Raw genomic sequence first — 13,745 nt, 5'->3', positions numbered from 1 at the left:
ATATTGGCTGTAAACAATAACTTTTTATAGTCGAAATATTTGTGAAGTAAGACGTCTTTTCTCGGCCTTTTCCAAATAAATATTGGTTGCATCTCATCTTCTCAAATTATGGGATCTTATGTTTAAACTACAAAACGAAAGGCAACTAAAATAACATACAATTCTATTTTGGTCTATTTGGTTAAAATGGGGATTACTGTATGCAAGAAATTAATCAAAAGTTCACATTTTCTTACTCCAAACTATATATATATATATATATATATATATATATATATATATATATATATATATATATATATATATATATATATATATATATATACACACACACACACACACACACACATATATACATATACACACACACACACACATATATATATATATATACATATATATATATATATATATATATATATATATATATATATTTCTTTCACAGAAAGAATCAAAACACATGCAAAAATATACATATAACACATAGACAAAAGACTGAATGTAAGGACCTATTCATAGACAATATTATTCGGTTTACTTAGCAGCATTAAAACAAGGGAAGTTTTGAGGGCCTCAGTCATGCTGCTTGTTATGTACTTTCAGGAACAAGAAGCCACAGCTGAGAATCATCACATGCACAGGTTTTGGTCATTTTTACTACAAATTAATCTGTATTAAACAAAGCTTATATGATGCAGGTAAGTTTGCTTGCCATTTTGTGCTTTTTCTTTTTCTTCTTTTTTTTTTTTCCAATCAGGGAATACAGAATCTTCTTGAGCAAAATAAAAGTAGGAATATCCCTCTTATAAATAACTGTTTTCCCTCCACAGCCATATGAGACATCGCTAATACTGATAAAAAAACAGGGAGAACATGCTTCATATGTCTCAACGGTACACAAGTGCTGACCTTTAAGATTCATGTGCAGCTCTCTGACCACCTCAGGGTTTTGTTTTTATGTGTCTTTGGTTATAAACGCTCCATGTTGTTCGACACTCTTCCAGGTTTTTCCAGGGCATGTGCCGACCATTCTCATTTTGCTGATGTCCGGTATGGATGTGGCTCACTCTCAAATAACAGGAATCATTCAAAGCAGATATTAACTTGTTAGCTTAAGAATATGAGAATATGTAAACAAATTACAGCACAGTAACTACATTCACTCAGGCACAAGTGCATTCTTACCCAAATGTCAGTAACTCTATCAAAGAAATAAGCATTCACACAATGATAATGTTAGTTTTCAGAAGTAATATCGAGGAGGAGGAAGATGCATGCTTTTGAGTGTCTGATCCTGTACATTTTGAATAAATGTTGTCACTTTTTTTTGCAGCAAAACAAGTTATCAATAGAATAAGTTATGATTAACAGACAATGTTTGCCCCAAAGACTTGAAAGCAACCGAAGTGACTACTGGGAAGACAGAAAGATTTCACCAATATGGTGTTTGTCAGTCAGCCAACAGTTCCTCTTTCCAACGGCAGTACATAAAAATGCTTTCACATTATTGTCCTCATCAGCACCATAATGTCTCATACGAGTGATGCCCTCTGATGTCGACGTCTGCTTCCTCAGCTGATTAAGGCAGAGTCTGGCGTTTTCAAGAGTCACGACAGCAGGTGAACACATCTGCCAGTGGAATCCATTGACAAGCTGAGTTTGCTGTCTTTTGGCCTCTATTTGTTTTGTCTGCCTACTGAAGTTTTTGGTGAGAAAACAAAAGGAGATGTTCTTATTTGCAGGTGTGAACGTCGTAGACTCGGACACACTCTTGGCAGCTAACGTAGCAGCACCAGTGGAAAATACAGTGGCACTTCTCCTTTCTTTTCTCAGTCCGGGTGTTGTGACCTCGGCCGCAGCAGAGGAGGTCGCACCCGTCGATGCCATGAGACGTCAGGTTGCAAATGCGGTCACGGGTGCCGAAGGAGCCGGTCTCAGGATTAGGGTCACAGAAGTTGGGTGAGCTTTCATAATAAACCAGATCACGTTCCGTGGGGGGTTTGAAATAGTTGTACCTGGGTCTTAGGGTCTCCACCCATCCACGGGACTCTCGATGTTTCTCCACCACCATCTCAGATGCGCTGTCATATTTATCCTTCATGTAGTCACCGATAACTCTGAAGTCAGGCTGAGACCACCAGCATGTCTTGACCTCGCAACTGCCCGAGAGCCCGTGGCACTTACACTTCAGGAAAATGTTATCGTTGAGGGACTGAGGATTAAAATAATATATGTTAGTAATTGTAGAAGTAGGAGAAAGTCTACAACACAATTAAAAGATTACTCACCATCCGGCCTGCCTCGTTGTTATGGCGATTCATGGCTGAGCGCGCATCAGGACGATTTTCCCTGGCATCAGCAAACTCGCGGGAAACCATGCTCCCAAAATCCACATCTTCACTGCAACCACCCCACTTCCATCCCTCCCCTGGGGGACCCTTGTGGCGTGTGTCACATCCACAGATGGTGGCTGAACCCTCAGCACAGGCACGTGTCACTGCAAACGCCACCCCCGCAGAAGCAATAGCATGGACAAATGCTGACTCTCGAGTAGCTGGAAAGAGAATTACAGACATCTATGAGACACGTTTGCTGACATAATTAATGAGTAATGATTTTATTGATGAGTTTCATTACTGAATGCACAAAAAGGTTGCCAAGACTGCGGACATACTGTTTGCGTTAATTACAAGAGAATGTGGGTCACTACCTAGTATTTAGTGATGTATACCAGAGTAAAGGTTCATCCAGCCTAGACATCCATCGTCATGTCTCTGAATAAGGCCAGCAAGCCTTTGTCTCTGTTTGACATAGTTAACTCATGACTCAGAGGCATCAGGATCTTCCAGAGAGATGAGAGGAAGAGACGGGCCTGACAGGCCTATAATTAAGAGACTCAATTAAGCTTTTGAAAGGTTCAGAAACAGCCTCACACTGCAGGGATAGTCATATACCCAACACAGAGATGGAACTTGAGGGTCCACAAATGAAATACTTAATGACAAATTAACCCTGGTTTAGCTTGACCAGGATTCATTAGTATAGCTTGTACCGGAGAGCTCAAATATAAACTGTGACAGAATGGGGCAGTGTGTGTGCAGGAGCAGGAGAGAAAGAAGAGGTGCATGGGCATATCTCTGTTTAGAGAACAAGAACGATAGAAGAAAAGAGAGAAGGGAGGAGTATGAAGCTAAGAGGGAGTAGTAGGAGCTCCTCCCTTACAGCAGGTTCCAACCAGTTTAAGGACTAAAGGGCATTAGTAACAATGATGCAAGAGAAAAGGCACACACTGTCATCCTCCACCACCCACTCCACACTACCACTGTACTCTCACAACGACTGACATTCAAATAACTTCTTAACCTCTGCTCTTTGCACTAAAGGCCTTTTTTGCATGGAACAGTTTTATTATCGCAGATCTTTTCACTCTGATAACATTTTTTTGAAGTAAATGAAGGGTTGATAGGATGTATTGTTACACACTGCACAACTGTTTCCTATGTTTATAGTCATTAACTAATATCCACGTCTGTCAAAGTCCTGTTTTTAAGTGAAGTACATGTCAGATTACTACATCAGTTTAAATGTAAGAGCAAAATTAGTTCTATTTTACTGATTGATAAGTTATTCTGTTTTTTGTGTCATTTACCGACAATATATAAACACAGGTCTTGCTGCTCAGTGATACAGACAGGTTCAACAACATCAACTATATCACTCAGTTTTGTGTAACTATGTTATTATAATCCCTTGAGAGATGAGAGAATGTGAATAAATGTGGACTTAACAAGGAACCCTGAATACAATACAAGAATGCAATTGGGGGAAATTAAATATGTCCTAGTATCTTGGGGTGTGATGGGAGGGGCTAGGGTTAGATTACTGAAGTGAGTCCATACGGTTCCATGAGTGCAAAAAGAATGCAACTTGATTTATACCTATGTATATGTATATATGTATATATGTATTTGCATGGCTGGGACGTAGAGTGGCCATCCAGCAACTGAAGGGTCGCTGGTTCGATCCTCACTTCCCCCGGTGACCATGTCCAAGTATCCTTGAGCAAGATACTGAACCCTTAATTACTCCTGATGGCCCTGTGATGGACTGGTGACCCATCCAGGGTGAACCCCGCCTCTCGTCCAATGTCATCTGGGATAGGCTATAGGCTTGACATATATTACTGACTTTAATTTAGGAACACAACATGGAAACAGAAAGTTTTAGAATTTAAGTCAATGCTTAGTTTAGTGTGTATTCGAAACATTGACATGTAATCACAAAACCATCAGAAGTAGTAAGCTATCAAACCTCTACTAATATTACATATTATACTCTGTGTCAACATGGTGTCGACCTTTGGGCCAGTGACGCCTATAATAGTATTGGCTTCACCTGGAAACACCAGTTCTTCCATTAGTTCCACTGCTTTTCTTGGTTTTAAGACCAATTTATGGTGTTTCAGGACACTTTTCCTCTGACAATGCTTCCCCACCAAACTTTGCCAGACCCTGGCAGGCCAAGTGGTCCCTACAACCTGCTGGGGGGTTGAATCCCCTATTGTGCTTCCACTGTCACGCTGTGTTAGTACCACAATGGCGCCAGATATTTTATATGAAATTTGCCCTGGCCAGTGATTAGTGGGGACCAAGTTAAGTCATAGCAACAGAGAACTATGCATTGGCTGGACCCCGCTTGTCGGCAGACGGGGAAATCCCTATTCAAATGGTTTAATAAAACAATCTAAAGGGCGTGTGAATGGGGAAAAGCACTTTTTCTCCTGCTTAATCTCATGGTTGCGAAGATATTGTGCTCTGAGCAGTGCCCAGCAGGGAGTGGGGCTAAGGTCCCCCCATCAACTCCATTTACCACACCCCTTCTTTCTTTCTTGCCCAGAGTTAATGATATACTGGTGTGCTAGTTTCCCTCCCCCAGCATGGAGAGACATACGTCTCATGAAAAGCAGAGACCTCTTAGCTCATCCTAAATAGTTACACTTTCTCATCCTCAGGTCATAGGTCATAACCCACATCCCCTGACCTTTTCCCAGTTAAGTTTACACGGGACTGGAGGATTTTGGTTACATTATTAGATGGATCTATTGTTTATTCATCATCTGAACAAGGTATACATGTCTAGTGAACATGTATGACTAAGAACTTCATTTGTATGAAATTTTGCGATCCACATGCTTTATAATTTATGTAATACCCACAAACCTCGTTTGCATTTACTGTTTGAGGTATTGTGACATAACAATGGGTGGATACACCTGTAAAGTAGTGACTGTCCGATTTTTTGTATTAAGGTTGCTTTTACTAAATCTGTTGTATATGACTCATGAAGTGAAGCCTGATAGTAGGGAGGTGTTCTGTAAATACCACGAATGCCGTAACAGCTCTGGGATCGGCTCTGTGGACTAAGAACACCTGCACAGTTTTCTGTTACCTTTCATCACAGGCAGATTCCAGCAGTGCATGTTTTGACACTTTACTTAATGTAAATTAATGAGTGCTGACGCAGACACAGCCTGGGGGGAGAGCTCATGATTTGGGGTGTGGAGTGAGAGAGAGCTTGAGAGAGAGAGAGAGAGAGAGAGAGAGAGAGAGAGAGAGAGAGAGAGAGAATCAAGCCAATGTGTACAGGAGCCAGATCAGACACAAAGAAGACAAATATGGCAAGAATATTTGCATGCACATAAGGTAGAGTATGAACTGCACTGTTTCAGCGTGTGCATGGAGATCCTTTTTGTTCCAGCTGTAGAACAAATGTCTACAGTGTCCTTGGAGAAGGTACATGGGTATTACGGGTTAACTGATAGCGACTAAACTGCTACAGCCTATAGACACCTACTCTTCTTTTCAGCATTGCCCCAAAAAGGCAGGAGGAAACAGACACAGTGCAGACAAACACCAGAGAGGACAATAGTTCTGATGCACAGACAAACACTAGCATCAATCAAATCCAATGAAATGGAAGCCCTCTCCTACTAAGCCCTATCAAAGGCCGGTGAGCCCCTGAGTCACTCTCCTTGGCCTCTGACAAAGGCACTTAATCCAGCCACTTTGACCTCTCACATTATTAAGGGCCTCAGTGACCTTAATCCAATCAAAATGATTTACTAAAGCCCAGTAGCTGCCTTCTCTATCCACTCACTGCCCCTGCAATTTGGGCGAGGGATGGGAGAGATGCGGTGGCATTTTACACCACAATAGGACTCGGATTGAGGACCCCAATCGTTAGCCACCTACCGGAGCTCAAGACTCCTCTATCAACTGCCTCAAGAGTTTATTAAAACCAATTGCCCTAACTAACCTCCACTCCCCCATGTTATATTAATCTTCTTCAAATTAGGTGACAAATGTATCTTTAACCCTTATTTAACCTTGTTTTATTTTTCACCTTGCAGCCTGTAGATTATAGCTATTTTTGTTGCATGTAGTAACTGTATGTCCTCTATTTGTATCTCCTCAGGTACTTTGTGTGTGAATACGATGAGAGATATTAATTTCAAAACCCTTGTGTCTCCAAATGATAGTTGAGACGACCTTAGTCTTAAACCTTAAACCAAATACAGCATAAATGGATTGATTAATTTGTATTTTTAACATGTACAAATGATTTCCACTGTGTTGATTTTCCTTGTTTTGTGCATCTTTTGTCAAATTTTGTGTTATTTTGTGGGGATTTCCACGTTCCGAGTCCTTGCTTACACCAGAATGTACACACATCTGTTGGTTCCAGTTGAAAAATGTACTCTACAACAACTCAGTCTTAACCCTACTTCAGAGACAAACACATCAGAGCAATCACAGGGGATTCCCTCCTTAAGAAAACTCCAACAAGACAGAACTCAATTCGATTGTGTACGTTTTTTCATGCATATACAGGCTGCACGCAGCTTGTGTTACTTCTATTTAAACAAGGATTTGAATGAACATCCCTAATGATACATGGAGGGAGGGCTGCATTTCTACTGCAAACAGAAAATTTAGAAGAGTTAATCAACTCAATATTGAGACATAATTTAGGGCAAGTGAGTCAGATTAAATCCCCATCATCATCAGTAAATACACACACACACACACACACACACACACACACACACACACACACACACATATACATGCGTGTGTATGTATGTATGTATCTATCTATCTATATCTATATCTATATATATTAGGGCTATCACTTAATGCATTAATTAGATATTAATTAATTTCATCGCAAATTAACGCGTTATAAAAATTAACACCAGATTAATCATAGCACCCTTGCGTGGCAACTTTACTCAGACACGAACATTTTAAACTTGGCCCATTGAAGGACCCGTACTTGGCAGTGGCTCGTCACTTCATGCATGCATCGCTCGTCAAAGTGCCCATTTGAGACTCAGTCGAAAGATGGCCTGACTTTATTATTTACCGATTTAATCACCAGTAAAAATGTTGATTAATTTTATATATATATATATATATAGAGAGAGAGAGAGAGAGAGAGAGAGAGAGAGACAGAGAGAGAGAGAGAGAGAGAGACAGAGAGAGACAGAGACAGAGACAGAGACAGAGACAGAGACAGAGAGATGAATATACAAGTATACAGCTTTACTTAACATTTAGAGAATCCATTAAGTTCAAACTGAGGGAAACTCCACCGGTCAATTTGGTTTAAAGAAGTGAATATCTTACTCACATGATTTGAAATGAGGGAAAAGTATACAAAATCCCATTTATGTTAAACCAGAGCATTGCACATCATACTTGAATGAAATACATATGAATGTTTTTGCTGGATAACATTACCTTTATCTAAGACTGGCCCAAAAATGGCCAGATTGTCATTGACAGTGGTGCAGTTCCAGCGCCGGCCTCTGAACTGGTGCTGGCACTCCTGGATGCCAATCTTCACCCCTTCCGCCACGCTGGGCATGATTTCCACATAGTTCCGGCAGAACCGCAACTGTTTGGGCACCAGCCCTGGAATACTGCCACAGAGGAGAGGTTGCGTGCCCAATGATGAGTACTGGTGGCCCACTGCTAGTGACCTACAAGGAGGGGGTTACAGAGTCAGCATTTAAACATCAAAATCTTGATCATTTTCAACACACTGAGTTTGATTGAGTGTGTCTATTTTCTTTATCAGACACTACCATTACCTGTCTTTATCCCTTCAACTACCCTCTCTGCATGCACCTGGCCTTTGTGTGTATTGAAATTGCACCCCTGCTACCGCTGTGTTTCACTTTAAGATAAAAGTCCATGCTGCATTGAGAGGTCTTCATAGAGCTGACAACCTGGAAAGCTAAACCTTGTTATTAGCTGTCCACACACACTTAACAGGCCTTCAGCTTAGCATAATAAGAGTGCAAACCCTACACTGAAACTTCAGAGAGTGTATTAAGTGTAACACCGAACCCGATTGCCACCCCCCCCCCCCCCCCCCGATTCCTTTGAGGAAGATGCAACAAGTGCAAACTTGGTTCACTGATTACATTTCTCTGGCTGGCTGCTCGTCTGTCTTTATTTTCTCTGTCCTCTCAATTAGGACTGCTACTCATCATTAATCACAGAAATCCTTTGTATCACTTGATAATATAAACACAGTTAGCATTACATACCATAGCTTCTATAAATACATGAACTGCTGACCTGAGGTTATTAAAACAATATTTCAACTACTTGATACTGTCATAGCACAGCTAAATTATTTAATAACACACTTCCTATTATTTTTGGCAAATGTCCTACAGAGTAGCTACAAAGTAGCTTCTTGGCAAGTCTTCATTTCACATCAGCCATCTATTAAGGACTGGCAGCACTAATCTGATGATCCTCCTCTGAGTGATAACAGCGACTGCAGCTTCTACAGAGGCAGAGCAGGTGTGCAGCCCTCTGCTAGCTCTGCAATCTGTTGACCTGTTGTTCAAGGACTAATCGCTGATCACAACAAGATTAACCAAAACTCCCTGACACTGGCTTCAGGGTATTTCAAAGCTCACAGTCAAAAAAAAACAAACAAATGACCCCTGCATGATGGTTTCAAACATGCTGACCTTGAATACCTCAGGTTACATGTTAAAAAATTCATTTTACATTTCAGTGTTGTCTGTCAGGTGTCATACTATGTCTACGGCTGACCTGGTAAGTGAACTACACTTTCATTTCCCTCAGGCAAATGGCAGAGTTATGTGTCACACTGGTTTCTCGCCTCATTTCTGATTAGTCTGCTGTGGTTAATCATAAATGAGACATTCAGCAAGCGAGCAATGACAAGTTGACTCCAGAGGAAATCGCATTTGTCTGCCGTTAGTCTGCAACATCCAAACCAGTAAACAAGGGCACTCCTATTACAAATTGACCTCTCTTTGGCCCTTGTCAGTCCATATACCCTTAAGCACATCATTCCCGGCAGAAACCTGAATCCACAAACCAAACGGGTGCAGACTTTGTGCTTTGTGCCCCCCAACACGCACAACAAAGGAGTGGAAATTCAAAGAAAAACCCCATGTTGAACAATTCATCACAGGTTCATCATTGTGATCGTGGAACTAGAGGGAAGTGGAAACAAGTGCTGCAGGCTTTAGAGAGTGTTAGAGCCTTGTCAGTCAAACCTCACACCCGTGATTCCTTCACAGAGGATTAAAAAAAAAGTGATACAGCTGAAGATTCGGCGGCGTTTTCTGTAAATCTGCTTGGGTTTTGCAAGAACAAACAAGCGACTAATTTAATCTATTCACAAATGAGCCTCCATGCTCATCAGGATTACTCTGCTTGATCTTCATGCATTTCCAACGGGTCATCTTCTTGAACAATATCAAACCAACAAAAGCGTTCATGAGTCAGTGTGCTAAAGCTGCTCCACTCATGCGTGTCTCTGAGTAATCCATGCCACCTCTTCCTGTGTTAGGAAATGGCCTAAAGAGAGGAGGCAGGGCAAGTTCCACTCGGACTGATTTATGATTTTTAAGGAGCTCTTTGCAGTGTTGTTGGATACCTAACAAATGTTTGCTGTGTGTTGTCTGGATTTAAGGAGTGCTTTCATTCTAATTCCTCCTGAGAAATAGATTCATCACGGAGGAAACTAATGGTCAGTATAACAGAGGATTGTTGCCAAGGAAATACAGACTTTGTTTAGTTACAAATGTTAAAACTCTTACAATAAATATGGAAGAAAAAACATACATCACATTCAATTATTTGTCTCAGTACAAACTTTCCCCCTCTCATATAAGTGTATCCAGCACAGGTTTAATGCATATTTCAGCAAGCCCAAGCAGGGTACCTTAGAATTACCACTTTACTCGAGGGCCCTGAGGCCTTGGAGCCGACTTTGACATCAAGAGAATATGTTTGGGAAAAGGAATGTGCGGCAAGCTTTCACCTCCAGGTATTTATCTTCTAAGGTGGGGTGGACTGGGGAAGGGGGTGGCGGGTGCAGCCAGGCTATGTCATGGCAGGTTGGGAATAGACAGACATGAACCTGTCTTAGTGGAGATGCGTACGTATCACCAGAGACTAGCATGTGGCGTAGAGGGCGAGTGTGATGCAGCCGTGGCGGACACTTGAAGCCACGTTCAAGAAGAACAAGAAAAAGAAGAAGGGGAAACTCTTAAGATCGGCGTTTGCAAATGGAGAAACTTGTGATATGTAACTTGGGATGAGTTGCCATGAAACAAACAAACAAACAAACAAACAAAAGAAATCTGCACACATAAACACACACATAAAAAAAACAAGGGTTACGTCAAAGACTCTAAGGTGACCTCATGCGCTTCCTCTGCAGTCAAAGATAGTTTGTATTGGCAGGACTGATACAACACACTAAAACAACACTTTTTTGCCTCTTGAATCAACGATCTGACCCACCCTCTAAAATCAAACCATCATAGGCATCATAACTTGCTGATATGACAGAATGGAAAACTGCCTTCCATTGTGTCATTCATGAGGAGGGAAGCACTTATGTCAACTGAAACGTTGTTCTCTTCACCAAAAAGGTCAACACACGCTTTTATAGTAAGCATTAAACCTGCTCCTGTCAGATGATATCACAGGCAGTAATTTGGGTCAGTTTTTTTCCATCTCTGAGTGCAGAGGGCCAGGATTTCCTTCCAGCTGAGCATGTAATTAGTTTCTCATCAGTGTTACCACTAGGGGACCTGTTAAGGGAAGTAGACTTGGGTACACCCAACACCTAATCACCCTCAAATAGTAAATATGGGTCAAAAAAGATCCTCATTTTTGCTTGATTAGCTCTAAAAATACACTTACGATTGATGCCTGTGCATGAATGCTGTTGGAGGGGGAATCTATGCTTCAGAGGACGTGATAAATCCAACGCGTGGGTTTTTGTTGTTGTTGTTGTTGTTGAGCTAGATGATATTTGTCACTTTGATTAAACATAAATATTTCAGCTGCTGGTCAGTTCATTTACAATCTGGTCGTGCACCTGCTGCTGCAACTCTTTAGAGGCAGAAGTCAACTATATAGCTATCGTCAGTGTCGAGGATGTCAAATGCAGGTTATGTGTTACGATTATTCTTATTTTTATTTTTATAAGGATGTTTTAAAAACTAGACCATATATAAAGTGAGTAGCATGCGCTGCCTCCAATCCCGAAGCTGCTTCATTTATAGTTTACAGAAAACAGAAATGCGTTGGACGTCTCACCAGAATAATATCAATCAACACAGAAATTCTCCTCGTAAAATATTACAATATCAGTGTGATCAAGCATCCCAAGCATGACGCGCGCGCGCGCCCACACACACACACACACACACACACACACACACACACACACACACACACACACACTGGCAAAACTGTGCACCTGCCGCACTCTCACTATTAAAGTTGCTTTTCTATCTGCAGGGGAAAACGTGCAAATATACATTCAAGTACAGAGGAAATACACGTTTTCCAACAGCTATTTTACCTGCTTCAGGTTTTAAAATCATGACCGTCTGTTTATCAATCACCCCTAACACCTCTGATCAACTATAGTCAAACGTGAATTAAAAAAAAAAAAATCAGTGTTGAACAACCTCACCTTCACGCTGAGCGGATTCGCTTCTGTCCAAAAAACAACAACAACCAAAAACAAAAACAAAAACCTCCACTAGAAACAGCTAATACAGTCATCATCACCACGCAGCTGCTGCTTTTCTAAGACATAAAATGAAAATAAAACTTACCACCAGATGGGATAACTTGCCATGACACGCGTGAGCCCGCAGAGCAGCAGGAAACATCCAGTGTATATCATCCTTAAAGTTTCGCAAAACATCGCCGGCAGAAAGAAGCCTACATGCGCGCTCTGAGGCGCACACAGATTTGAAAGAGAAGAGCAAGAAAGAAAGAAAGAAAGAAAGACAGAAAAAACAACAACCTCCGATGGATATTTATTTCTACCCTCCAAAAAAAAAAAAAAAATTAAAAAAAAAAACCCAACAAAACTGAGCTATCTTTCGCGACTGCTCGTGGCAGAACTCGGGAGGCAAATATTAAAAGTTAAAAGCTGCTTGCTGTTTTTAGGACCCAGTCAGCAGGTATTGCCAAAGGGGGAATTCTGATGATATGTTACCGCAGTTCTCTAGTCAGGCACTTGGAAGTCAGACACCAAGAATGAACTAATTTTAAGATGTGTTTTAGTGCTCATTGAGAATTGGTGGCATTAGCATGCAGTGCGTGTGATATATAATGTTGTTTAAAGGAGAGAGGGAGGGTCTGAGGGGTTTTAAATAGACATCGGAACCCCTGTGGATCGCGTAGCTATAACAACCTGTCCGGATTTCACTCCCTGGCTTGAAGCTTCTAAAATGCAGAAATAAATATGTGTGAATTGCTTGAGACCATTATTAACGTCTCCAGGCTTTAACTCGTGCCTCTATAATGCAGAAAGAGAAGTTCTGGGTTCTTGTGTGTGTGTGTGTGTGTGTGTGTGTGTGTGTGTGTGTGTGTGTGTGTGTGTGTGTGTGCGCGCGTGCTCGCGCCCATGATGGATTCACAATGAGGAAACTGAAATTAACACATTCGATCTGTTTATAGAAGAAATGCAAAACTTATTTCTAATTGAAATCAGTGTCATTTCTCCAGTAGAAAATTAAAACATTTTGATAACAACGCGTTCTTTGTTATTTGGATCAAGAAGGATCTTGTCGTAGATTAGATGCATCCAGCTGGTTGGTTTACTCCCATATTTGCTAGATAATTAATGAAGGTCGTGGGATTTTCCTCATCAGTGCATATATGCAAAGGTATTTACCTCATGTCATAACTCCCTGCCTGAAAATATCCGATCAGATTGGCCTCTCCTCTGATTTTAAATTGCTTTCTCTGTGCCAAGCGGCTGCTGTGCTAATAGGAGGTGAACTGATCGTCTTTCCTTTTACAAGCATTGATGATTATGTGAAGACTTACAAAAAAAAAAAAAAAAAAAAAAAAATCTGCCAGTTGCGCAACTTCAGCAGGGTTTCACAGAGGGGCGGAACTATGGAGAAATGTTCACGGGTGGCAGGAAGGTGGCACAGAAGGCCCTGGAAGTCTCAGTCTTCCTGAACACAACAAAAATGCTGATATATATATATATATATATATATATATATATATATATATATATATATATATAAAAAACAAATTGTTGTTGCATGTGAGATCAGTTTATATTAACACCTAAATAGACATTCGTAATAAATACATTTACAACTGGCCTTCATTTCCTCGACTGATCAAAAGTTTTACATA

General features: G+C 40.9%; 1 protein-coding gene across 2 annotated transcripts; it reads right to left on the bottom strand.

The window, feature by feature from the left end:
• Positions 1–443: 443 nt before the first annotated feature.
• Positions 444–13,372, bottom strand: wnt3a (wingless-type MMTV integration site family, member 3A). 2 transcript variants are annotated; one of them, XM_086203773.1, is made up of 5 exons: positions 13,267–13,353; positions 12,197–12,318; positions 7,803–8,044; positions 2,289–2,554; positions 444–2,212 (listed from the first exon to the last, which is right to left on the bottom strand). In XM_086203773.1, the coding sequence occupies exons 2-5, from the start codon at positions 12,286–12,288 to the stop codon at positions 1,733–1,735; spliced, it is 1,080 nt and encodes a 359-aa protein (XP_086059899.1). In that variant the 5' UTR covers positions 12,289–12,318; positions 13,267–13,353; the 3' UTR covers positions 444–1,732. The 2 variants fall into 2 exon arrangements, with proteins under 2 accessions (XP_086059899.1, XP_086059898.1); XM_086203772.1 differs by having other exon boundaries at positions 12,197–13,372.
• Between the last annotated feature and the right edge of the window lie 373 nt (positions 13,373–13,745).

Source organism: Aulostomus chinensis, chromosome 5, assembly GCF_037954235.1.
Source record: "Aulostomus chinensis isolate RoL2024-O1b breed Wild chromosome 5, RoL_Achi_v1.0, whole genome shotgun sequence".
NCBI lineage: Eukaryota > Metazoa > Chordata > Actinopteri > Syngnathiformes > Aulostomidae > Aulostomus > Aulostomus chinensis.
Note: the sequence above shows the minus strand (reverse complement) of the source record. Positions and strands in the feature narration are given on the sequence as shown.

Excerpts from the sequence above, each read along its gene's own strand:
- wnt3a (XM_086203772.1), bottom strand. The coding sequence starts at position 12,288 with ATGTTTTGCGAAACTTTAAGGATGATATACACTGGATGTTTCCTGCTG. Across the intron at positions 2,555-7,802 it reads TGGGCCAGTCTTAGATAAAG|CTACTCGAGAGTCAGCATTT; the intron begins GTAATGTTATCC and ends TTCTCTTTCCAG. Across the intron at positions 2,213-2,288 it reads ACAACGAGGCAGGCCGGATG|TCCCTCAACGATAACATTTT; the intron begins GTGAGTAATCTT and ends TTTAATCCTCAG.